Below are 25,742 nucleotides of genomic sequence, written 5' to 3'. Positions count from 1 at the left end.
TCTACCAGTACTATTTTCATTGTTATAGAGCTAATAAATCTGACACTATTTCTATGTATATATATAAAGATCGTTTCTGAACAACTTCCAGGCAACAATTTGAGACAAGAAGGCTTCGATGGCATACCACAGAAAATTTCGTTGCTGACAGAAAAATGTACGTCCACCGAGGAATGTCTGCAGCTGTTGGCGCACCGATGTCGTCGCCCCATTTATTCATCTTGGTTTACTCAGCTACACGTGGGGGTGTGGCATGTGTTGAAGGCAGGAGGGGGGACCCAAACGCGGCATTCTGTATTCCCCAACTCGCTGAAGCTCTCGTGGCGCTTCTGTGTGAGACTGTGCACAGGGATCAAAACACCTACCGAAATCGCGCCGTGTCCAAAAACCGGATACGTCTGTAGGAGAACTGGGTTCAACTCCGGGTTCGCTCATTCTGATATTCGGTTTTTCGCGGGTTCCGTTACCATCTCTGGCGAACGCTGAGATATTCCCTTCCGAAAAGCGGAAGCTGACATCTTTCTTCCATCTTTGACCTAGCTTCGTTTTCAGTTACCTTGACCGTTCGAGGTAGCGCGGAAGTTAAGACAAATAACTTGCATTTGAAGGACCGGGATTCAAATCCCTGGTTTCCATCACTACTTTGATTTTCTGCTGTTTCCGAGGAACGCTTAACGTAACTGACAGGACAGCATCTGTGAAAAGAGCACAGCCGATGTTCTTCCTTCTCCTTGTCCGTTCCGATCAAGTGTTCTGTCTCTACTGACCTCGTCGTCGATGGGTCGATAAAACCTAATCTTTCTTCCCTGTACATCAGCGAGGTACTTTGTGTGTGCGTGTGTGTGTGTGTGTGTGTGTGTGTGTGTGTGTGTGTGCGAGCGTGTGTCCAGACAATCGTGGACATTAGCGAGAGTCACTTTATGTCACATGGTCCGTATCACTACATTAGAGACACCACAGGGCATTACACAGAGAAATTACATATCTATAAACATTCTGAGCAGGATATTGTATTACTGAAGCTAGCCGAACTACCAATTATTAAAATAACGACAGTGATTCGATGATAAACTCATGGGCTGTATTTAGAACGCTCAAAAAAACAGTCTGATAAGATGATGTACCGATTATTTTTGGACCCTCAGTTTACGATAATTTTATTCAATGAAGTTTCACTGTCCGCGAGTGTGCTAAAGGGCCTACGCATATTAAGTAACAAATTTTCTGCTGCGTCCTCAAAATCGTCGTTTTTGCGAAAAATACGATACTCCTTTTTCTATTTACCCACAAATAGAAAGAGAGATGCATTATATTTTGAAGAAGGCGGAGTTTTAAAAACCCAAATTTAATTCGCAAACACGGGTAGTAAGTCGACAGCAGCTTACAGCTTCAGTAAATTGATTGTCGTTTGAGTTGGGTGAAGTAGACTAATCTTGCACGTATAAAGACAAAGGCTATCGGTTACCACAGTTTCACAGCATAATTCATATCAGCCTGCGTGCCGGTGGCTCGGTGATGAAGTGCCAGATTGCAGAGCCAAAGATCTCAGGTTCGATATTCTTGCAATTCTAGGAATCCTATCCATCATTTATAACTTCCTTAATATCCTGGAAATGTTTTTTAATGTGGCGAGTTGCACCTTGCTTCGGAGCAGGCACAGGTACAGGGCTCGGTTCTGAGGCAGTAAGGGAAGCAGGGTTCACAGTTTTTCTCTACCAGTCCTCTCCTACTCCAAAAAATAACACTGAAATATATAAAATGTTTTAATACGTAATCATAATAATTCGTTTACGTCGGTGGTTAGTACAGTGGATGCGGTTTTCTTGGATGGGGGGAGGGTCATGAGTAGACCGCGGACGTTTAGGTTGAAAACTATTCTTTCGTGAGTTCCTAGTTGCAAATAAATTTGTATTTATTTGTCCCATGACTAATGAAACTCGAAAGCGTTAATTTTATAGCAGCTGAAACAGACTATTTCGACGTTAACGCCTATTTTTACCTATTTTAGCTTTGAAATTCTAAAAAGTACCTACTTTTTTTCATCTAGCTTAAATTCTTTTATTTTCAAAAGATTAGAATTGCTTTCGAGAATCGAAGGTGGAAAGCCTGAAACCGATATTTGGAAATAAACTATAACTCACAAAATCCTGACCAACTGCGTGTTTCCACAAAGATATTCGTAGTTCTTGAAATGAGCCAAGACGAAAAATAAATCATGCACAAGGAGAGAGTTAAAGCTGTCTGGTCATTGCAGTAAAAAAAACTTCACCCCTCTCCTTGGTTATTCATGGACTCATTATAGGAAGGCGAGTCAATTATTGAATTTTTTAAATCCACCCGCCAGACTACTGATGAACGTATAAAGTGTAGCTCGTTCATTGTTTAATAGCTATTCAGTGTTTCAACGGAAGAAAATGCCGAAAAGAGGAATTGTGCGCAGCAGCATACATACATGGAAATTCCAGCTCCTCTGATAGTAGCATTCCTGTGCAGCATGTGCCGAAAGTGAAATATGCCCCTGTCACATCCAGTGACCTGGAACACGAGCTTTTTACCTACTTCCCACTCATGTACCTCTGTTAGAACTAGAATTTTCTAACCGCACACCGATTGCTCAATGATGATGATTTATAAAATAGGAACGTAACTGTACTTTATAAACATTATAAAGCAGAGTCAAAGCAAATTAAACCATATAACAGGCGTTACTTAACAAACACTTTGTCTCATTTTTATTTGAAACAGTGTGAAAATATTTTCAAAACACCTATAGCATACCACAAAGCTGGAACGCTGACCAGTGAGCGGTACGGTAGGGACCAGGTTCAGTAACACTGATGTAGAACGTTCTTCTTTGGCATATAAATTAATACCCACAGACACAAGCCACACTTTTACTCTGTAAAACCTAGAATAGGTTTTACTTATTCATTGTGAAGCTAACTATGCTCTGAATCGAAAATGAAATTTTCGCTCTGCAGCGGAGTGTGCACTGATATGAAACTTCCTGACAGATCAAAACTGTGTGCCGGACCGAGACTTGAATTCGGGACGTTTGTGTTTCGCGGGAAAGTGCTTTGTGGGTGAGATGCCCAAGCACGACTCAGGGTCAGTCCTCACAGCTTCAATTCTGCCAATACCCCGTCTCCTACCTTCCAAATTTCACAGAAACTCTCTTGAGAACCTCGCAGAACTAGCACTCCTCGAAGAAAGGATATTGCGGAGATATGGCTTAGCCACAGCCTTGGGGATTTTTCCATAATGAAATTTTCGATCTGGAGCGGAGGGTGAAAGCAAGGAGTAAAAACCGTTCAAATGGGTTTGAACACTATGGGACTTAACATCTATGGCCATCAGTCCCCTAGAACTTGGAACTACTTAAACCTAACTAACCTAAGGACATCACACAACACACAGTCATCACGAGGCAGAGAAAATCCCTGACCCCGCCGGGAATCGAACCCTGGAACCCAAAGCAAGGAGAGCTTCTGTGAAGTTTGGAAGGTAGGAGATGAGGTATTGGAGAATTAAAGCTGTGAGGACGGGTCGTGCGTCGTGCTTGGGTAGCTCAGTCGATAGGCAAAGGTCCGGAATTCGAGTCTAGGTCCGGCACACACTTTTGATCTGCCAGGAAGTTTCAAATCAGCACACAGTCCGCTCCAGAGTGAAAATTTCATTTTGGAAACATCCCCCAGGCTTTGGCTAAGCCATGTCTCCGCAACATCCTTTCTTCCAGGAATGCTAGTTGTGCAAGGTTCGCAGATGAGCTTCTGTGACGTTTGGAAGGTAGAAGACGAGGTATTGGCAGAATTGAAGCTGTGAGTACCGGGCGTGAGTCGTGCTTCGGTAGCTCAGATGGTAGAGCACTTGCCCGCGAAAGGCAAAGGTCCCGAGCTCGAGTCTCGGTCCGGCACACACTTTCGATCTGCCAGGAAGTTTTATGCTCTCAATGTTTGAAACCAATGGTTTTTTGGCACTTATTACCTAACATTTTACGCTTTTTTCAACATATGACTGTATGTGTTTTATACTGTATTTATTTTGGAAAAACTAGTGCGGACTGCAGACGGAGCGACCCGCAGGGTCATGGGATATTAGTCGCGTGCGCCCTATCAGGAGCTGAGTTCATCAGCGCAACTGAAGATGGGGGCATGTTTGATCGCCGAAATATTGTCCCCGCTGGACGCTATTGACCGGCAGTACGCCCGTGGACTGTTCGATCACCAAATACGAAACTGAAGAAACACAAAAGCTATTTAGTTTGCTATAATAATGAGTAAAACACTTTTTGGAGCTCCTTGTACTTGGTAGCACAGGCTAAAGCTCCGCGTGGAATTCTTGCGGATCCGCTTATAAGGCTCACTTTTGTGCAATAAGTGGATTTGTTATTTTATTTATTTTTTATTTAGCGCGTCTAGATCCGTAGGACGGAATTGAAGAGCAAACCTCCATTGTCATCGAACGTGTCAGTACAGGATATTACAACAGAAAAGTAATAACAGATACAATGAAATGTTTCTGAAATTCCGAAAATACGTCAAGCTATAAATTTATGTAAACGCAGTCAACAATATAACACAGGACTAAGCTTAAATTTTCAAGGAACTCCTCGACAGAATAGAAGGAATGGTCCACGAGGAAACTCTTCAGTTTAGATTTGAAAGCGTGCGGATTATTGATAAGATTTTTGAATTCTTGTTGTAGCTTATTGTAAATGGATGCACCAGAATACTGCACGCCTTTCTGCACAAGAGTCAAGGAAATGCCATCCAAATGCAGATTAAATTTCTGTCTAGTATTAACTGAGTGAAAGCGGTTAATTCTTGGGAATAATCTGAGATTTTTAACAAGAAACCGTAGTAAATAATTTATACGTATTGAGAGGCCAATGTCAGAATACCCAAACTAATTAACAGTGGTCGACAAGAGGTTCCAGAACTTACGCCGAACCGCTCTTTTCTGAATCAAAAAAAATGGTTCAAATGGCTCTGAGCACTATGGCACTCAACTGCTGTGGTCATCAGTCCCCTACAACTTAGAACTAATTAAACCTAACTAACCTAAGTACATCACACACATCCATGCCCGAGGCAGGATTCGAACCTGCGACTGCAGCAGTCGCACGGTTCCTGACTGCGCGCCTAGAACCGCGAGACCACCACGGCCGGCTTTTCTGAATCAAAAATACCCGTTGAGAATGGGTGGAGTTACCTCAAAATACAATACCAAACGTCATAAACGAATGAAAATAAGCAAATTAGACTACTTTTCGTGTCGAAGTATCACTTACTTTAGATACTGTTCTAAGAGTAAAAGGGGCACCATTAAGTCTTTGAACAAGATCCTGAACATGGGCTTTTCACGACAGTTTATTGTCTATCTGAATACCTAGAAATTTGAACTGTTCAGTCTTACTAAATATATACTCATTCATGTAAGTAAAACCTCAGGTTTGGTTGAGTTATGTGTCATAAACGGTAAAAACTGAGTCTTGTGATTTATCTTTAATTTATTTTCAACAAGCCTTGAACTTATCTCTTGTACTGCACTATTTAAAACAGTGTCAACGTGCACGTAACATACTTTACTGCCAAGTGTCAACAACAATCAGAAATGTTTTAGAATCACCTTTAATGCTAGAAGGCATATCATTTATAAAATAATGTCATAAGAAAGTTCTTCCTGTGAAGTACAGTTTCTTTAAAGTCTGAAAGTGTTTGAAACGAGAACTTGAAGCGGTGGTAATGCTGAACGTTAGGTAACGCAAAAGCAGTGATATAAAGAGAAAAGGTCCATATTCTAGGTAATTCATGATTGTTATATACCTCATTAATCAATAAAAAATAATAGTTTCTGTTGCCTTTATGGAGAGGAGCTGTAAAGGGTGCAAAACGTAAAGAATACTCGCTCGTTTCAAGAGTATAAAACTTGTAAAGTATACATTTTCTCCAACATGAAGCTCTTTATGTTACTTAGAAGTCTCCCTTCACAGTAGTCGTAAACCCGCGTCTTTTTTTGCCGTCTCGCTGGTTCCGTGAAATAATAAAAGCAGCGCATGAATGGGACGAGCCGCTACCAGCAGCGAACGTCATGAATTTTCTCCCTGGAGAAGATATAACGCATCCAACGGACAACTGGCGGCTCCGGTGGGACATTTATGCCTTCGTTGTTGACTCGCTACAACTGTCGATCTATTTTCACAACGTGTTTTTTTTTTGCTTCTTTCCTTTAACTGTGATATTTTCTCAGGAAATGCCGTCTCACATTTACGGTTTTCTAATTCCGGCAGATGGTACCCTTAGATACTTTTAAATTGTAATTACTCTCTAAGCCAGTTCACGAAGGCAATAGTTGTAGGATTTCTAGTCAATATGGGACCGACCATTCGGATTAATATTTTCTACGGCTGTCATTAACACCAAGTATGGTCGATTTTATCGGGGTGATTTACATCTACATCTACTTGTATACTCCACAATCCCCTGTACGAGCCGGCCGTTGTGGCCGAGCGGTTCTTGGCGCTTCAGTCCGGAACCGCGCTGCTGCTACGGTCGCAGGTTCAAATCCTGCCTCGGGCATGGATGTTTGTGATGTCCTTAGGTTAGTTAGGTTTAAGTAGTTCTAAGTTCTAGGGGACTGATGACCTCAGATGTTAAGCCCCACAGTGCTCAGAGCCATTTGAACCATCCACTGTGCGGTGCGTGGTGGAGGGTACCCTGTACCACTATTAGTCGTTTCCTTCCCTGTTCCACTTGCAGAAATAGCGAGGGAAACACGAGTCTCTATATCCCTTCATTTGAGCCCAAATTTCTCGTGTCTTAGCTTCGCTATCCTTACGCGAAATGTTCAAAATTGTTGAAATTGCTCTAAGCACTATGAGAGTTAACATCGGAGGTCTTCAGTCCCCTAGACTTCGAACGACTTAAACATAACTAACGTAAGGACACCACAGGTCCATGCCCGCACGCGAAATGTATGTCGGCGGCAGTAGGATCGCTCTATACACAGCTTCAAATGCCAGTTCTCTAAATTTTCCCTCTAATGTTCCTCGAAAAGAAAGCCGCCTTCCCTCCAGGTATTCAGATTTGAGTTTCAGTAGCATTTCCGTAACACTTGCTTGTTGTTCGAATCCACCGCTAACAAATCTAGCAGCCCGTCTCTAAATTGCTTCGATGTCTTACCTTAACCTGACCTGGTGGGGATCTCAAACACTCGAGCAGTACTCAAGAATAAATCACTCTACCGTCCTAAATGCGATCTCCTTTACACATGAACCATACTTTCCTTGAATTGTCCCAATAAACGGAAGTCGACCATTTACCTTCCCTACCACAATCCTCAAGTGCTCGTTCCATTTCGTATCGCTTTGCAGGAAACTACTAATGTTGTAGCCGTACATTGAAGGTTTGTTATTCCTACCCATCCACATTAACTTACATTTTTCAACATTTACAGCTGGCTGCCATTCATCAAACCAAACTAGAAATTTTGTCTAAGTCATCTTGTACGATCCTATAGTCACTCATCTTCGACACCTGTCGCTACTTCTGTGCAATTATCTGCCAGTCTCTTTTTTTTGGCGTCTATGTTCCTTTTTCCTCGATTCACTTGCTGTATCTCTCTCTCTCTCTCTCTCTCTCTCTCTCTCTCTCTCTCTCTCTCTCTCTCTCTACCCCTCTCCCTCTACCCCTCTCCCCCACCCTCCTTCCACCCTTCTTCTCCCTTCATCCTCTCTGTTTCCCACTTCCACTTTCCTTTCCTTTGTTACTTTTATATAGAAAACAATAAGCGGCATATCACACGGACCTCTGATCGAAAAGTGCACAGCGTATGTGCTCTATCGCTGAGGCTGAATTTACCATCTGCACTCACCTCGAATAAAGTCGGTCTCCCCCCTCCCCACCCAATCACCTTTCCCTCTTTTCTGCCCAGCGGTACCCGGAAAGTTGCCACTACCGCTTCGGGAGTAAGCTGCTGGGCTGTTGTCTGGTACAACCAGCTCAATGAAATCCGATTACACGTTTATGCCACTATTGATGGGGCTGGCCCTCTTGAGCGTTTCTTTTTTGCCGTCACTCCAGACACGGAAGCAAACTTTGCCTTAATAAAGCGTCGTCGGCGACGGGGCCCCAGCAAGCTTATTTCCCGCCGCGCTTCTTTTACTTGTCTGGAGGCTAACAACATAATTTTCCTGCGAGTCTTGTTTACTGCATTTATCTCGTGAAACACTCCTAATTTCCTGTGACGTAAGCGATGACTCCATCAAGTTGCTGTACACAAATCGGCTCAATTTTTTCCTACGTCTACGCCAGTGGAAAAGTTAAATGTCTTTCCGCCTTTTAGTGTGACCTACTAACTTACTACTTAAGACGCACTCGTAAGAGCTAGAAACAAAAAAATTCAAGGGCATTTTCTTTAATATCGTCATAAGTATGAAAATTGCTACGAGATACATGCTTAAACTGAGGTTAGGTTTCGGTGTTAGGAAATAACAGTTCATAATTAAAAAAATGTGCATTTACGCTAAGGAATAGATTTCGTATTGAGCTATATAGAATTAACTAACATATCACGTATGAACGATTAAAATGGATGTAGTGCTCAGCATTGTCCAAAGAAAATATGAGCTAATTTCTGCAACAAAGAAAAATACTTTTACTTCGTAACCACGAGGTCAGTCACTTCAGGTTGCTTGGCTTTGTCAGTGGTTTTAGAATGGTATGGGAAGTGATGACTGAATAAGTTTTGTGTATGATGTAAATCGCTTTTACATATTATTGGTCGTATTACAGTAGAAAGCTGCTATGTCAAATACGTTATTCCCAACCTGTTTCAGTTTCCTGAGATCATTAGCAGGCTCAAACAATAACATTAAACATTTGTGTATTACATCCATGACGTTCTGGCCTGCGTAATGTTCGTATTTTGCGAAATATGGCGTATAGGATTGGCCAACAGACATCAATATGTCGAATTTGACCATAACAATAGATACAAATGACAGTCGGCATTGTGGAAAATCATTTACTGTTACCGCAGCCCTGACTTCCCTTTCAACTCCGCCAAACAATAAAGTAAGGGATAAACACTGTTAAAAGACCGGATGATGTCACAAAAAATCACTTAGCAATGAAGGTAAAATTTATTTGTTTAATGGCAGAGTATAGTAGAAAACGAACATATAATATAAAAGAAGAGCACAACCACGTTTCAGGACAACAGTCCCATCCTAAAATGTATGCGACTGTAGTGGACATTATCAGTCATGAATAAAGTATACGACAGATGCGGATGTCCCATCAAGAGAAACATGTATCAAATGACGCCTAGAAAAGACGTGAGGACATGCTACGGATATTTTGATTTACGTCTTAAGTTAGTGAACGTTAGTGTAGTTACACCTGGAGATGGGTCTGTTGTCCAGAGTACTGAATGTGCTCTCCTTTTATTGGAAAATGAAATTTATGCTATTGTAGCGGATGTTGTTACCGTCGTCGTCGTCATCGTTATCATGAACACTTTCCAGCCTCAGGTTTGGTCTGTTTAAAACATAAGTCTCGCCGTCTACTCCTGGTTTCCCACCATCGTTCTGTGTTCTCTCTGGTCCGGTCCTCGCCACTTCCTTTCAGCACACTTCTCCACATCTTTCAGCTATCCGCTGGTCTTCTTCCAGGTCGTTTCCTTAGCAACCCCATTTTATTACCTGCTTGGGAATTTCTCGTTTTTTCATCATCTTCAAGTGCCCATACCACCTTAGCCTTAATGTTTCCATCCTGATCCGAAAGGGTTCCTCTTCCTGTATTTACCTTAACCTTTAATTTCTCGCCCTAGCTCTCCTTGTCACTTCTATCTTGCTTCTGAGGGACTTCAATTCACATACCTGTAATCTGCTTACATCTCTTGATTTCATTACCTATGTTTCAGACGCATAGATCAAAGCTGGGATATAGTAACTTTTATGTATTACTTCTTTGCTTTGTTTGTGGGACATCGTTGTTCCAAACCAGGCTCCTAACTCTTTGTAGGAATGCTTCTGACTCTCTGCCATTTTCGCAGATTCTTTCTCATTTCTTCCATTTTCCTCTGTCACTCTTCCCAAGTACTTGACACTTCCAGCTTCTCGTATTGTTGACCTCTAATCCTTATTCCGCTAGTTGGTCTATCTTTCTTTCCAGTTGTAATGTGGACTCCACATTTGTTTCCATTAAATTTCATTCCATACTGTCCCACAGTTTCTTCCCAAGCACCTAGCTATCCCCGAATCTCCTCCTCCGTTTCCCTAGATCATCAAGTCATCCACGGTCACCATTGCTTTCATCTTTTCTTCTCCAGTTTTTACTGCCATCTTAGTCATTATCTCAGTTATTTCTTTTTCTTGATGCAATAATTTACCAACAGCCGTATGTATTGTAGAAATTTATTTATGAACTTCTTAGGTGCTACGAAAGAGTTGAGGGGCATGAAAGGGAAGCAGTGGTTGGGAAGGGAGTGAGACAGGATTGTAGCCTCTCCCCGACGTTATTCAATCTGTATATTGAGCAAGCAATAAAGTAAACAAAAGAAAAATACGGAGTAGGTATTAAAATCCGGGAGAAGAAATAAAAACTTTGAAGTTCGCCGATGACATTGTGATTCTGTCAGAGACAGAAAAGGACTTGGAAGAGTGCCACAAAAAACACTACATCTCCTCCACTCGGGTTGTTGTATCTTTTCCCACTCCCTTCCTTTCTAGTGCTTCCTAGTCTTTCTTCTACAGACGCTATCAAATGCGAATGTTATCAGCCATGGATACAACTTTACAACTGACCCTCTTACAGTGCCGGCCAACTATTTCTACCAGTCAAAGATCAAGCATACGACACTCTTCTCCGACATAGAAGCGAGACGGCATATCGTCAGGCACCCAGACAAATATAGGGTGTTGCAAAAAGGTACGGCCAAACTTTCAGGAAACATTCCTCACTCACAAATAAAGAAAAGATGTTATGTGGACATGTGTCCGGAAACGCTTAATTTCCATGTTACAGCTCATTTTAGTTTACTCAGTATGTACTGCAACTCCTCGATTCACCGCCAGTTGGCCCAATTGAACGAAGGTAATGTTGACTTCGGTGATTGTGTTGGCATGCGACTCATTGCTCTACAGTACTAGCATCAAGCACATCAGTACGTAGCATCAACAGGTTAGTGTTCATCACGAACGTGGTTTTGCAGTCAGTGCAATGTTTACAAATGCGGAGTTGGCAGATGCCCATTTGATGTACGGATTAGCACGGGGCAATAGCCGTGGCGCGGTACGTTTGTATCAAGACAGATTTCCAGAATGAAGGTGTCCCGACAGGAAGACGTTCGAAGCAATTGATCGGCGTCTTAGGGAGCACCGAACATTCCAGCATATGACTTGCGACTGGGGAAGACCTAGAACGACGAGGACACCTGCAATGGACGAGGCAATTCTTCGTGCAGTTGACGATAACCCTGATGTTAGCGTCAGAGAAGTTGCTGCTGGACAAGGTAACGTTGACCACGTCACTGTATGGAGAGTGCTACGGAAGAACCAGTTGTTTCCGTACCATGTACAGCGTGTGCAGGCACTATCAGCAGCTGATTGGCCTCCACGGGTACACTTCTGCGAATGGTTCATCCAACAGTGTATCAATCCTCATTTCAGTGCAAATGTTCTCTTCACGGATGAGGCTTCATTCCAACGTGATCAAATTGTAAATTTTCACACTCAACATGTGTGGGCTGACGAGAATCCGCACGCAATTGTGCAATCACGTCATCAACACAGATTTTGTGTGAACGTTTGGGCAGGCACTGCTGGTGATGTCTCGATCGGGCCTTATGTTCTTCCACCTACACTCAATGGAGCGCGTTATCATGATTTCATACGGGATACTCTACCAGTGCTGCTAGAACCCTCTTGACTTTCATTTATGGGGGCATTTGAAAGCTCTTGTCTACGCAACCCCGGTACCAAATGTAGAGACTCTTCGTGCTCGTATCGTGGACGGCTGTGATACAATACGCCGTTCTCCAGGACTGCATCAGCGCAACAGGGATTCCATGCGACGGAGGGTGGATGCACGTATCCTCGCTAACGGAGGACATTTTGAACATTTCCTGTAACAGTGTGTTTGAAGTCACGTTGGTACGTTCTGTTGCTGTGTGTTTCCATTCCATGATTAATGTGATTTAAAGAGAAGTAATAAAATGAGCTCTAACATGGAAAGTAAGCGTTTTTGGACTCATGTCCACATAAGGTCTTTTCTTTATTTGTGTGTGAGGAATGTTTCCTGAAAGTTTGGCCGTACCTTTTTGTACTACCCTGTATATGGAGAAGTGTAAAGCTTACACTCAAGCTGCACGGTACATACGAGGAATGTAGTCACTGATGCGGCGTGATCATGCCAGCCCACGGGCCCACGCCTCGCGTGGTGCTACAGTAGCTGGCGGTGTGCCGCTGTGCTAACACGGGGCGGTGTGTGCGCAGGTACGTGGAGTACTTCTCGGGGCTGCTGTCGGCCAGCATCAGGATCAACGCGGCGCCGCTGTACCTGACGCACGTCACCGTTCTGGGCGCGCCCTCCTTCCTGCCCGACGGCGGCTGCAGGGCTTTCCTCAAGGTCAGTACCGCGGCTGTCTAGATTAGATTCGGCTAGGTTCACTTTCATTCCAGTTGATCCGTAGTGAGGAGGTCCTCCAGGATGTAGAACGTGTAAGAACAACAATACATGACAAGTATTTACAACTCAAACAAATAAGCCAATGTACCATTTCACAGGTCCCAAGTGGAATTATCGTCATTTTTTAATGATCACTATATGAAAGAATCATTTTACAAATACTAATGCACTGAATTTAAAATAAAAAAGTTTTATTTATTTTTTTATAATGTAATAAACGTGTAATACAATTATTTCAAGACTTATTTACAATGAACACATTACTGCACTGAAATTCTGCACAAGTTATATATATACTAGCGGACCGGACAGACATTGTCCTGCATGATATTTCAAGCTATTAGGATATTAAACAAAGTATGAAATGAAAGACAAATAATATAATAATTTCATCATTCTTTATTTTGAAATAACATCAATTTTTCTTTAAAAAAATTCGTTATGATCAATATCGTTTGTTTAATTTTATCTTAATGCGAGTTGATGAACAATATTTTTAGTCAATTCCTGAGGGGTATAAATGAATAAACTTGACTGTTTTAATAGTCGTGACAAATGCCAAGAGAATTCGAAATTGCAGACGTCTGAATGGAATGGGTGAGTCTGAAGGGATCATTGAGATTTGTGGCAGGAGAACAACTTCACCTTCAAATTTGCCGTTCAAAATTGTAGCTTCAAGAACATTGCCCATATTTTTTTTATGACTAACCTTGTGCCGTTGCATAGCTTAGGTGCAGTTAAATTCCGAAGCAAAATGATGGGTGAGCCAATTTTTAATCGCAAGTAATGTGGTGGCATTCCTGGTAAATCCAGAGAATTCAAAAACTCAACAGGATAGTTGACTGCTTCGTCAGGATCGGTAACAGTGTCGATCGATTTGCCTGGCAATGACTGTTGTATTATGAAGTTAATAACGTCAACAACGAAAGCCTATGCACGTAACTTATATCTGAATGTAATATGCTCAATATTGCATACAAAACAGCAACTCTACCTACCGTGCTGATTTAAGAATGTAAATTTGCAGGCCCGCACTTGACCGCATACACAAAAATTCATTCAAGTCGATCCAGCCGTTTAGTTGCAGTATAGACAAATAACCTAGATACCGACTGTAGCGCCATCTGCCGGGCTGATTTGTGAATCTAAACCATCTAGGGCGCTACCCAAACGCATACAAGAAAATTCATTCAAATCGGTCCAGTCGTGTAGGATATATATATATATATATATAATCAGTTGGTCCTACTGAGAAATTCATCAGTGAAGTGAAATGAGTTGGCCACCAATAAATCATTTAGGCTTCTCTTAAACTGAATTTCTTTGGTTGTTAAGCTTTTTTATGGCTGCTGGCAAGTTATTGAAAATGTGTGTTCCTCAATAATGCACACCTTTTTGTACAAGACAAAGTGACTTTAAATCCTTGTGAAGATTACTCTTATTTCTAGTATTTATTCTGTGAATTGAGCTATTGGTTTGAAAAAGTGATATATTTTTAATGACAAATTTCATTAAGGAATAAATACATTGGGAAGCAGTAGTTAGTATCCCTAGTTCTCTCAACAGGCTTCTGCAAGATGTTCTTCAGTTCACACCACGTATAACTCTCACTGCACGTTTTTGTCCCCGGAAAACTTTAGCTTGGCTTGATGAATTACCCCAAAAAAAATGACATTATGGAACGAAAGTAGGCGTAGTATGTCAGCTTTTTCATATTTATATCCCCTATGTCTGACACATTTCGCATTGCAAATAGAGATTTGTTAAAACGCTTCAGCAGTTCTCTGGTGTGCTTTCCTCAGTTGAACTTATTATCAAGCTGTAACCCCAAAAATTTAACACTGTCCACTTCTTCTATCTGCTTGTCTGTAAACTTAGAGACAACACTCACTGATTGAATATAGGGAAACTGTACCGTAAAACACTGACGGAAGTGCAAAGTGTCGTTCCATGAAGCACAAGTCCGAAATTTATCAAATTTTGAGGAAATGCTCATCACATAAAGGATATTAAATGATTGAGTGGAATTGATGTCCATCGTCAACTTCAGTATGAAGCGTGACCCCCAACGGGCACAGAAGCACTCTTCTACACTTTAAATAACGTCACATTGGCTTTTACCTGTTGCTGTATTTAAGAATTTGAAGCCATTTTGAATATTTTTCAACCGTAACTGTCTCAAGAAATATATAAAGGTTGTTTAAAATTACCGCTACCAGTCGCCGCTCGGAGTGGCCAAGCGGTTCTAGGAGCTACAGTCGAACCGCGAGACCGCTACGGTCGCAGGTTCGAATCCTGCCTTGGGCATGGGTGTGTGTGATGTCCTTAGGTTAGATAGGTTTAATTAGTTCTGAGTTTTAGGCGACTGATGACCTCAGAAGTTAAGTCCCATACTGCTCAGAGCCATTTGAACCATTTGAACCGCTACCAGTCACAAACTTTCTCAACTATTGTATTACTTATTTATTTAGCGATATGTTTCAAGGTAATACCTCATCTTCTGGCTAAATGGCATCACAAAAACAACTTTAAAATAAGGTCATACTGATGTTCCATACCCTTTTCGTAAATGCTGTGGTCATCTTTTTTTCTTCTGGCGTGGCAGTCTCATAGTGATGCACTGTATGTGCCTCCATTTCCGTGGCTCTCTTGGACTCTGTTCACAAATTGTCACTAACATAGCAGTAGCTTGGAAACAGATCGCAAACAGTTCCGTAGTGCAGTGGACAAGATGGCGGTCGAAATACAACAGCTTTCGATTTGACTATCGATTTGTCGATCTAAGTGGTGTCAGACATTTACCTGTCTTTTGCACGTCTTGTTATCGTATTACATAAATTCGTTTATATCATGATGTGTTCAATAATATTGTAACAGATGCTCGACTTGTAATGTATTCTACAACCTACATCTGTAATGCGATGACAAGCCGTGCAGAAGACATGTAAACATCTGAAACCACATAGATCCACAAATCGATAGTTAAATCGAAACCAGCTGTATTTCGACCGCCATCTTGTCCACTGCGCTACAGAACTGTTTGTGATCGTGTTTCCAAGTTACTGCTATGTTAGTGACAATTTGTGAACAGTGATCAGGAGCGTCACGGAAATGGAGATACCACCAGCGCATCACTTCGAGACTGCCACGCCAGAAGAAAATAGATGACCACAGCATTTACGAAAAGACTACGTAACATCGGTATGGCCTTATTTTAGAGTTGTTTTTGTAATGCCATTTGGCCTGAAAATGAGGTATTACCTCGTAACATATCGCTAAATAAATAAGTAATACAATAGTTGACAAAGTGCTGTTTTTAGTTCACAACTAAAGCACAATTGCTGTTTTCAAGCACCTTCAAAGCACGGTACAAAGTATTGAGGCAACAATGTAATACGAATGAAGCTTCTCATAATGAGAAATGAGAAGGAGCGATCTGTATGTACCTTAAAGAAATTTTTATAGCCAATATCGCGTTCGAAACTGTTTTCTCTTCATCGTTTTCTTCAGATCGTTAAGAACTTTTTCGGCTGTTAAGTCATGTTCCATTGTGCATTCATTACTCATGCCATGTTAATATTTCAGTGGAGGGTATATTGCACACTCCAAACAGATTCGTCAAAAATTAATTTACAAATAGGTCTCTCACGAGGTAAAAACATACACCTTGCGGAACTTGGCATGTCTACATATGTAGCACTCGTTTGATGCCTGTCATTTGTTAAAATCTACAATATAGAGTGAAAGTGAACATTTATGCTAGTGTTTACATTTACGCGACGAGTGAAGCACATCTTGGAACCTTCTCACTCACAATACATATCACATAATGCATTATATTTTTCTGGCCCTCAAGATCAACATATTTTCCATCAACAAGATTTTTGAAAACATATCTGCAATGATCATTAGAAGATGCAGCGTGTGCACTGAAGCAAATTGCAACTATTTTTAACATCTCCTTAAAAGTTAAAATCATTCAAACTAACAATAATGTTTTCATTAAACTATTTCTTATGTTTACTTACAAAACTTGTAATTGTTTTGTACTGCGTTATGATAAGTAGGCATTTCTAAGAGTATTGTTACAGTAGTGTAATGTGGTGGAAAAGCGTGACGTGTTAAAATTATGTGTAGTTTTGTTATTATGTGGTAATGCGGTTGTATACTACAACGCTACAAACAGCGTACACAAATCTGAAGTCACAGTGTTGAAATAATGCACATAAATGATGTGTTTGCCGGTATACAGTCGAGTTGTCGTTTGCATTTTACGCACTGTAGTTCCACGAGCGATCCAGGCTACTTCTTCAGTTGCTGTGAATTCTGCTGAGGCCCCATCCAGATTGTGAAGTGTTGTTGGCTCCGCTTCGCATATTACCTAAAATCATTTTTCGTTTAATGCGATGCCTTAGCACACTACAACGCGTCCAACGAAAGTCAGACTTGCAGCAGTTAGAGAATCAGACTTTAAGCAGATGTTAGCATATTCTGTAGAGTTCCCCCCTACACATTTACATGTCATAAAAAATATCTAGTTCCAATTCATCTCTGAGAGGGTACATAATTGTCACTGAACCCCGCGTCTGATAAACATAACTATTCTTTTTCCAAGTTTTGACATGTAACGCCTTAATCGCAGTGCCCTACTACATAAAAATTACTGCGCTTTGTTCACTGGGTTTTGTGTGCGGGGTGGGGAGGGTGTTGGGCATTGGGAGGTGGTTTTAAGTGTCGATACACAACAATCATCTTTTAACCAAAGAGCGACAAAGGTATTAAAACAAACAACTTTATGTCGAAGTCCTTTTGTGTCTTTCGAGGCATTCAAAGCGTTCTCCCAAAAGGTAAACGGATTATACCAGTTTGACATCGGTGACGTAATACGATACCTGAGCTAGAAATCAAAATGTTCATGTTTCTCCACTCATCCTGGCATAACACAAATGTAGGTATTTAGTAGCTGTTTACGAAGCTGCGTCGTGAACTGTTAAACATCTCGAAAACAATGGTTCAAATGGCTCGGAGCACTATGGGACTTAACTTCTGACGTTATCAGTCCCCTAGAACTTAGTACTACTTAAACCTAACTAACATAAGGACATCACACACATCCATGCCCGAGGCAGGATTCGGACCTGCGACCGTAGCGGTCTCGCGTTTCCAGACTGTAGCGCTTAGAGCTGCTCGACCACTCCGGCCGGCGGCACCTGGGGATAGTAGATGTACTGAGAATAGTTTCAAAGTCGTCCCCAACAGATATATTAGTGGCATAGCTACCAGAGTGCCCACTGAGATTCCTCACAGCCGGAAGGCTCAGTGTGATGCAGACGTGTGAAACAAGCAAGCAACCATGTGACGGAGACGGACTCGTGCTTGTAACAGCTAACGGAGCGAGTTTGAAAGGGGTCAAATTGTGCCGTTCCGAGTGGCAGCATGGCCTCCTAGGAGAATTGCTATACAAGTTGAACGTGCTGCGGCAGGTGTGCAGTGATACTGTTATCAATGATCACGCGAATATTCTCACACCAGTAGACGAGGTTGTGGACGTCAACCCAGCAAAGACGCCCGCCAGGATCGTCGAATTGGATGGGCAGCAGAAGCAGGTCGTACATCTACCGCAGGACACGTAAGGAGGCTTATGAGCCCAGACGTGTCGACACGAATTGCAGAGAACCGGTTGTTAGGCTGTGAGAGTACGGGCAGGTCAGGTACGCTTCCACTCACGCCACAGCATCGACGTCGACGGGTCGACGGGCGCCGTTAGAAGATCACTTGGAAGACAGAATGACGCGCCGTGGTCTTCAGCCATGAAAGCAGATTCTGCCTGCACCTGCAGACTACGCTGACCAGCGCTCGGTACGTATAGAATGTTCTTTTGCCGTTGTTGCAACAGGAAGGTGATGTGTTGTTCCAACAGGAAAAATTTCGCCCACACACTGCCCGTGAAACTCAACGTCCTCTGCAAGACGTGCAGAAACTTCTCTGGCGAGCACAATCTCCGGATTTGTCTCTAATCGAGTACTTGTGGGATATGATGAGACAAGAAGTGGTCCCTGTGACTCGCTAACCAACAACTCTTGCAGAACTACTTGAACAGGTTCAAAATGATTCAAATGGCTCTGAGCACTATCGGACTTAAGTTCTGAGGTCATCAGTCCCCTAGAAACTAGAACTACTTAAACCTAACTAAGTCATGAGTCCCCTAGAACTTAGAACTACTTAATCCTAACCAACCTAAGGACATCACACACATCTATGCCCGAGGCAGGATTCGAACCTGCGACCGTAGCGGTCGCGTGGTTCCAGATTGTAGCGCCTACAGCCGCTCGACCACTCTGTCCGGCACTTGAACAGGCCCAGCAAGCGTGGGTGTACAGTATCATCTCAGCACCTCTCGTGTTCCGTCCGGCGTTGCTCCACATTGCGTACTGTTTGGGCGACGTAGGAACAGCCACACTGACAAGGTATCTTGTACACTGCGGGCGTTCTAAGCCGGCGTTAACTGGCCGGACATCCCCAGTATCCGGCCCGCCAAACATTTGAGGTGGTACCTATACCGCAAACAATTGAGTTTCGAGGCCTATCGCGACCAATACACCGCGACATTGGCTCTGCTACTCTCTACAAGACTGTATAACTAAACTTACTGTTGCGCTGCTTGAAATAACAATGCGTTGACATACTCCACCTGTGTTACGACTTGCAGTAATAGTGTTGCTAACAATTATTTTGAGATTCCGTTAACTTTGCAGGACGCTTTCGTGAAGAATGTGCAGTGACATACTTTTTTGTCGGTGAAATCTGCCAGAATAAAATACGCCAGAATTTCGGTCAGGTACGTCCACCAATCAAAATTATGTAATTAAATAAAAATCGTACTTCGTTTCAGTGCTAGCTATTCCCACAACCTTAGATTTTTGCGATTTCATCTTTTCTTGAGCCTTACATTACGGTGATCATGGAGTGCTAGTGTGCTTTAATCCCACTAGGTAGATCTTGGCACTTATGACTTCGTGGAGGAGTCAATGTGGCCCGAGGACTAAAACGTTTGGAGACCCCTGCCCTAGATCGTCCTTCACAGGCCCCATGAGCTGTATATTTTACAGGAATTAAAATTGTGCAGTAAGAGTGTGATAAATCTGTAGCAAATTTAGAAGTTTGTCAGTTACAGAGCTCTCTCTCTCAATTCATGAAAGGTTCTCAGTACAATTACTATGTAACAACCAAAATAAAACGTCGGAAGTCGGTGGCATGATGTTTCCGTATGGATTCTCATCTTTTAACACGAGGCAGACCCGTGTCACACGTACGCTGCCACAGTGGTAAGGGAACAGTTGCCTGCCTCTATGCCCATACCGAGCAATGCGCAGCCTCTGCCTCGCCCTACACTGAAGCTGCAGAGAACCAATTCGCTGTGCAGGGCAGGGCAGCGAGACGAGGCATTACTCTGGGCAGCCAGCGCCGTCCGTATTAGCAATGCACATAGTGTGCGTAATGGGGGCCCCGACCGGCCTCTATTGGCCAGCAGCGGCCAGCGGCCAGCTCGACTGCCCAATTAGCAAGGCGCTCTCCACGCCGCCAGGGACTGCAGACCGACCACGCGCGATTTAAGAGGGGCCACAGTCTAATTAATGGACCGCGGCAAGCCGGTATCGCTTGCACACGGTCTTAATGGTCCGTACTGACTCAGAATGGATCAGGTACAGAGGATCAGTTTTGTTAAAGAACATAGTCTTCTTGGTCTGTGGTGTATGAACTGTGCACTTTACACTTTTATAAGGTACGATAAACCAGTAACAGCAATTGTACGCATTTTGTATTTATTAGAGGCATCCTAGAATAAATTTACATGTGTTCAAACGGTCTGTCCTGATTCACACCACGTGCTCGATACGATGATAATTCAAAATATTGTGATCACTGACAATTCGAGACGGAATGCCGCCTAGTGGAGTTGAGAGCACTAACGCGGTAAGGAAAGTATTGGGTAGGTGCACAAGTTCGTAGCGTTATTCCATATGTTTATTAAGGGGGGTAGGACGTCAAACGGGCCGACTTGGAGCAGGAGAGGCACCGCAGGACATTTTAATTTCCATACTTTTACAAATAAATTCATAAAACTTTGTCAGCATGACCAGGAAGGATTCAAAATTCACACTCATTGCAGTGGAAGTTGGAAAACATGACGAAGTAATTTTTTTTACATGTGAAATTTCATCATTTTTTCACTTACTAATGCCAGCATTTGTTGCTATAGGTACACTTTTCTTCGTAAGTAAGTGTGATGGTTCGATGAATTTTGCACAGCATACGAACCATACTTAAAGGTGTATGAATCTCTAGAATTTTTCAAATCTATTAAAAACGGTGGTAAAAATTGGGGTAATAAACTACAAAATTTGTGTTTTTTCTAAATATGAAGTTTAAAATACAACAGATCATTCGTTTTTCTATAAATTAAATAAATTCTAGAGTTTCATACAGCTGTAAGTATGGTATGTATGCTGTGCAAAATTCATCGAAGAATCTCTCTAACTTATGAAAAAAAGTGTATCTATAGCAACAAATGCAGACACTAATAAGTGAAATAATGATGAAATTTCGCACGTAAAAAAAATTATTTTGTTATGTTTTCGAACTTCCACTGCAATGAGTGTGAATCCTGAATCCTTCCTGGTCATGCTGACAAAGTTTTATGGATCTCCTGCTCCAAGTTGGCCCGTTTGACGTCCTACCACTCTTAAAACAACAGATACACACAACGTTGACTTTATTCATCAGTAATATATACTCCTTGGCTACGTACAACAGTCTGCTAACTCTGGGGTAACTTTTAGTTTTCGCTACTATAGAAATCACGTGGTTTTGAGGCAAAGAACTCGTCGGGCCGTGTTCGGAACGCATTTTTGTCCGGAAAGGATGTTCCTTGAACATTGTTCAAAAAATGGTTCAAATAGCTCTAAGCCCTATGGGACTTAACATCTGAGGTCATCAGCCCTCTAGACGCAGAAACCACTTAAACCTAACTAAGCTAAGGACATCACACACATCCATGCCCGAGGCAGGATTCGAACCTGCGACAGTAGCAGCAACGCGGTTCCGGACTGAAACGCCTATAACTGCTCGGCCACAACGGCCGGCCAATTCTGAGGAACTGGACTTAAAACTATTGTCAGAATATCCCGACCAGCATCCCATAAGGTTACCTAGTATGTAAGTTGCGGTAAGTATGCAGAGACAAAGAGGCTTGCATAGGTTAAACAAGCATGGGAAGTTACATCAAACCAGTCTTCGAACTGAAGACTGCAACAACAACTACAAGCACACTAGATAATTAATTGATGACTCCCAAAAGACATCGCGCTAATACCGACTAACTCCACATCTAGCTCTGATTATGTTCTCGTTTCGGCGAGCAAGAGAGTCAACAAATTCCCTTAGATATGCCGTAATCGTCTGCAGATACTCACTGATGATCAAGTCCTGAAGAGATACCAAAATGTGGGGTTGTTGAGAGCTTTGTCTCATCCGCCTTCTGAAATATTCCCACGCATTTTCTATGGGATTTAATGATTCAGCGCGTCAGTCAAGTTGCCATACGGTGCCTGGAGTTTCATCGAACCAACAACGTATTAAATTAATGCCTGTAAACATGGTATTGGAAGATGGGTGTGTCCATATCGTGCTCATTATGATGATGCAGAGGAAGGGGCACACATGATCTCAATAACAATTTTGGTTCATGTTCACACTAACCAGAATTAGTGGTCCCACGGCATGGTACTGATAGTTTTATGCTGTCTGTGTGGACAGTTAACCCTTGTCCTGCATTGTACAACGATTTTGCTATCGAATGTTGTTGCATATTACGTCTGAGTAATGCAAGGTCGTTATCAAATGGCATGAAACATTACACAGCAATCAAGACAAGCGAGTGCAATGATCGTTACCTTCAATGAATAATAAGGAATGATCGTTGACTTTGTTCATTGTTTACAATGATAACAATGCCACAGTCAGAACAAAAGGCTTAGGTGTGTTAAATGTTTTACGAGTGTTTATTATTAGTTGGTCACCTAACAGTGGAAAGGTTATAGGAGAATTTAAAGGAACTTGTAATTTAAATCAAGTCTGAATAAAACAATTTTTATTCTCCAATTGTTCGTCAAAATTCACAAGAATTTAACAGAGCGCAAGATTTTCTACAAAGCTGCGCCGAATTCACACAAAAGGAGGTTGACACAGTGGGGGCACCAAATTGTATGGAAGTCTACATGGGGAAAGGGCTACAAGTTATGCTTATTTGGGCAGCTCGAGAATTTAACGTTAATGAGACAAAATCACGGATTATAATCAAATGAGCAACTCAAACTGTGTGCCAGAACATGTAAGTAGCCAGCTGATAGTGTGTGGGTCACGCTACCGTAGATGCGAAACCTTACATTTGCTTAAAATCAACCGTATGTGCGCCCACCACCACCAGATGCGGCTGGGAGATGAATGACGACGAAATTTTGTTCTCGGTCCCTAGCCCTCTACTCAAAAGCTACATAGAGGGGAAACTCAATAGCCCGCATCTCTTGGTCGTGCGGTAGAGTTCTCGCTTCCCACGCCTGGGTTCCCGGGTTCGATTCCCGGCGGGGTCAGGGATTTTCTCTGCCTTGTGATGACTGGGTGTTGTGTGATGTTCTTAGGTAGTTAGGTTTAAGTAGTTCTAAGTTCTATGGGACTGATGACCATAGATGTTAAGTCCCATAGTGCTCAGAGCCATTTGAACCATTTTTTGGAAACTCAATATTATTGCCAAGTTGACGGAATAGAATATTTCATAAAAGAGATGTTAGCAGTAGAAAATTGTCTCTCTTGGCGTACAGAACACACCTAAACAAACACAAAGTTGTACCGGGCTGTAATAGCGTCTCCTCGACTGATCAGCTTCTTCGCACCAAGTGTGGTGGTGAGGTGACGCATCTTCCTCAAACCAGCAGAGTGACATGTTGTCTCGATCTCTGATGTTCGTGCAGAAAAGGCAAAAAGTGTGGTACTGTGGTACTCAGTAATTCTCTGAGGATGGCAGCCCTCAGCTAGGAAAGGCGCCATCTCCGGCCAAAAAAGCAGTCCATAGCCTCGCTTCAGCGAGAACTTCTTGTCTCCCTGGGAAGGCTGGTCTCTGTTAATTAGATTCACTGATTGTCCTCTGCTGACAACGGGACCTAGAGACAACACCTGGAGAGCAGCTTCCTTGCGCGAAAAATGTAAAGCCTTTCTCCCAAGATTACATTTCCGTTTCTCTAAATAAAACTACCGCGAAAGAAGGACAGAAAACAAAACAATATCGCTTAGCAATATGTGACAGTTAAATCACAGTACAGAAAACGAAGCTATAACATCACACGATTACCTACAGCAAGGACTATACCATCGATACACTGCGAATGTAACACCCCCTTGAGGTGTCGGTAATCTCGACGAATTGCCCCACTTGAAAAAAAAGGCGAATCGCGTCTCTTCCGGCCGCATTACAAGCCTCTTGTCAACTGCTGTTCAGTTTCTTTGACATTTGGCTCATTGACTCCGTCCCGTCCTGCTTTATGTGCCACTGTGAGCAGTTGCCTTTTGCAGTGTAGCCGACTCAAAATCTCCTTTGCATGCAGCTTGTAACGCAATGTTCGCTCGGAAACTAGTTGAACTGGATCTACATTCACAGATAGCAGGATTTGAAACCGATTGTCAAAGACAACGCCGAAAAATTCGTCTCTGGTCCCTGCCTTAAGACCACTGATCTTAGACGGTGTGATGTGGCAGCGAGTGATACACCATTCCATGTACACACACTGGACAGTCCGCCTTAATATGTGAATAATTAGGGTATCTCCACTCTCAAGGTGTGGTTACGAACGTGCCCAAACACGACAACACCTTTCAGCCTTTCGGTCTACTCCACTGATCCCATAACCCATTGGCACATATTCAACTGTATGAAAAAAAACGTAAATTACCTACAATCTACAGCGTGCAACCACTTTATTGGACATGTAAACGCCACTACAGATATTCAGATTTAGGGTATGACAAGTTTGATATGCCTGTCATCATTGGCGATGGACGTGGCGCAGACGAATACATAAATTCTGCATGACCCGCTGAAGTGTCGGAACGTCGATTCTGTCGATGACCTCCTGAATGGTTGTTTTCAGCTCAGCAATGGTTTTGGGGTTATTTCTGTACTCCTTGTCTTTAATATAGCCCCACAAAAAGGAGTCGCTGTTTTCAGATCCGGAGAAAATGTCGGTTAATCGAAGCCCATGCCAGTGGCCTCTGGGTGCAGTCCCCACAATGCTTCTGCAGGACATCAAACGTTCTTCTTCTTCTTCTTCTTCTTCTTTGATGGGGTCGAGCTGCGTCTTGCATGAACCACATCTTGTCGAAATCAGGGTCACTTTGGGTAACGGGAATGATACACGGCCACTGCTTGAATACTGCTCAAGTGTGGGATCCGTACCAGATAGGGTTAATAGAAGAGATAGAGAAGATCCAACGGAGAGCAGCGCGCTTCGTTACAGGATCATTTAGTAATCGCGAAAGCGTTACGGACATGAGAGAAACTCCAGTGGAAGACTCTGCAGGAGAGACGCTCAGTAGCTAGGTACGGGCTTTTGTTAAAGTTTCAAGAACATATCTTCACCGAAGTGTCAAGCAGTATATTGCTCCCTCCTGCGTAAATCTCGCGAAGAGACCATGAGGATAAAATCAGAGAGATTAGAGCCCACACAGACGCATACCGATAATACTTCTTTCCACGAACAATACGAGACTGGAATAGAAGGGAGAACCAATAGAGGTACTCAAGGTACCCTCCGCCACACACCTTCGGGTGGCTTGCGGAGTATGGATGTAGATGTAGATGTAGATGTAGATGTAAATGTAGATGTAGAAGGTGAGTGGGATGTAAGTGATAAGGGACGTAGACTGCACGACTTCCTCCCTGACATAAGGGAGCGGTTGAGAAGGAGACATAGCGATCCCAGCCGCGGTATGGTACATTTCTTA

At 42.6% G+C, this 25,742-nt stretch overlaps 1 protein-coding gene across 3 annotated transcripts in view; it reads left to right on the top strand.

Annotated features, from left to right (window-relative positions):
* The window catches only part of LOC126272437 (tensin), a 2,382,193-nt gene that overhangs the window by 2,038,221 nt on the left and 318,230 nt on the right, over window positions 1-25,742 (top strand). For all 3 annotated transcript variants that reach the window (XM_049975310.1, XM_049975309.1, XM_049975311.1), the window contains one exon: window positions 12,497-12,629. In XM_049975310.1, coding sequence (XP_049831267.1) covers window positions 12,497-12,629 — 133 coding nt within the window. The remainder of the gene's footprint in view (window positions 1-12,496; window positions 12,630-25,742) is intronic.

This window comes from Schistocerca gregaria, chromosome 5 (genome assembly GCF_023897955.1).
Source record: "Schistocerca gregaria isolate iqSchGreg1 chromosome 5, iqSchGreg1.2, whole genome shotgun sequence".
Taxonomy (NCBI): domain Eukaryota; kingdom Metazoa; phylum Arthropoda; class Insecta; order Orthoptera; family Acrididae; genus Schistocerca; species Schistocerca gregaria.
Note: the sequence above shows the minus strand (reverse complement) of the source record. Positions and strands in the feature narration are given on the sequence as shown.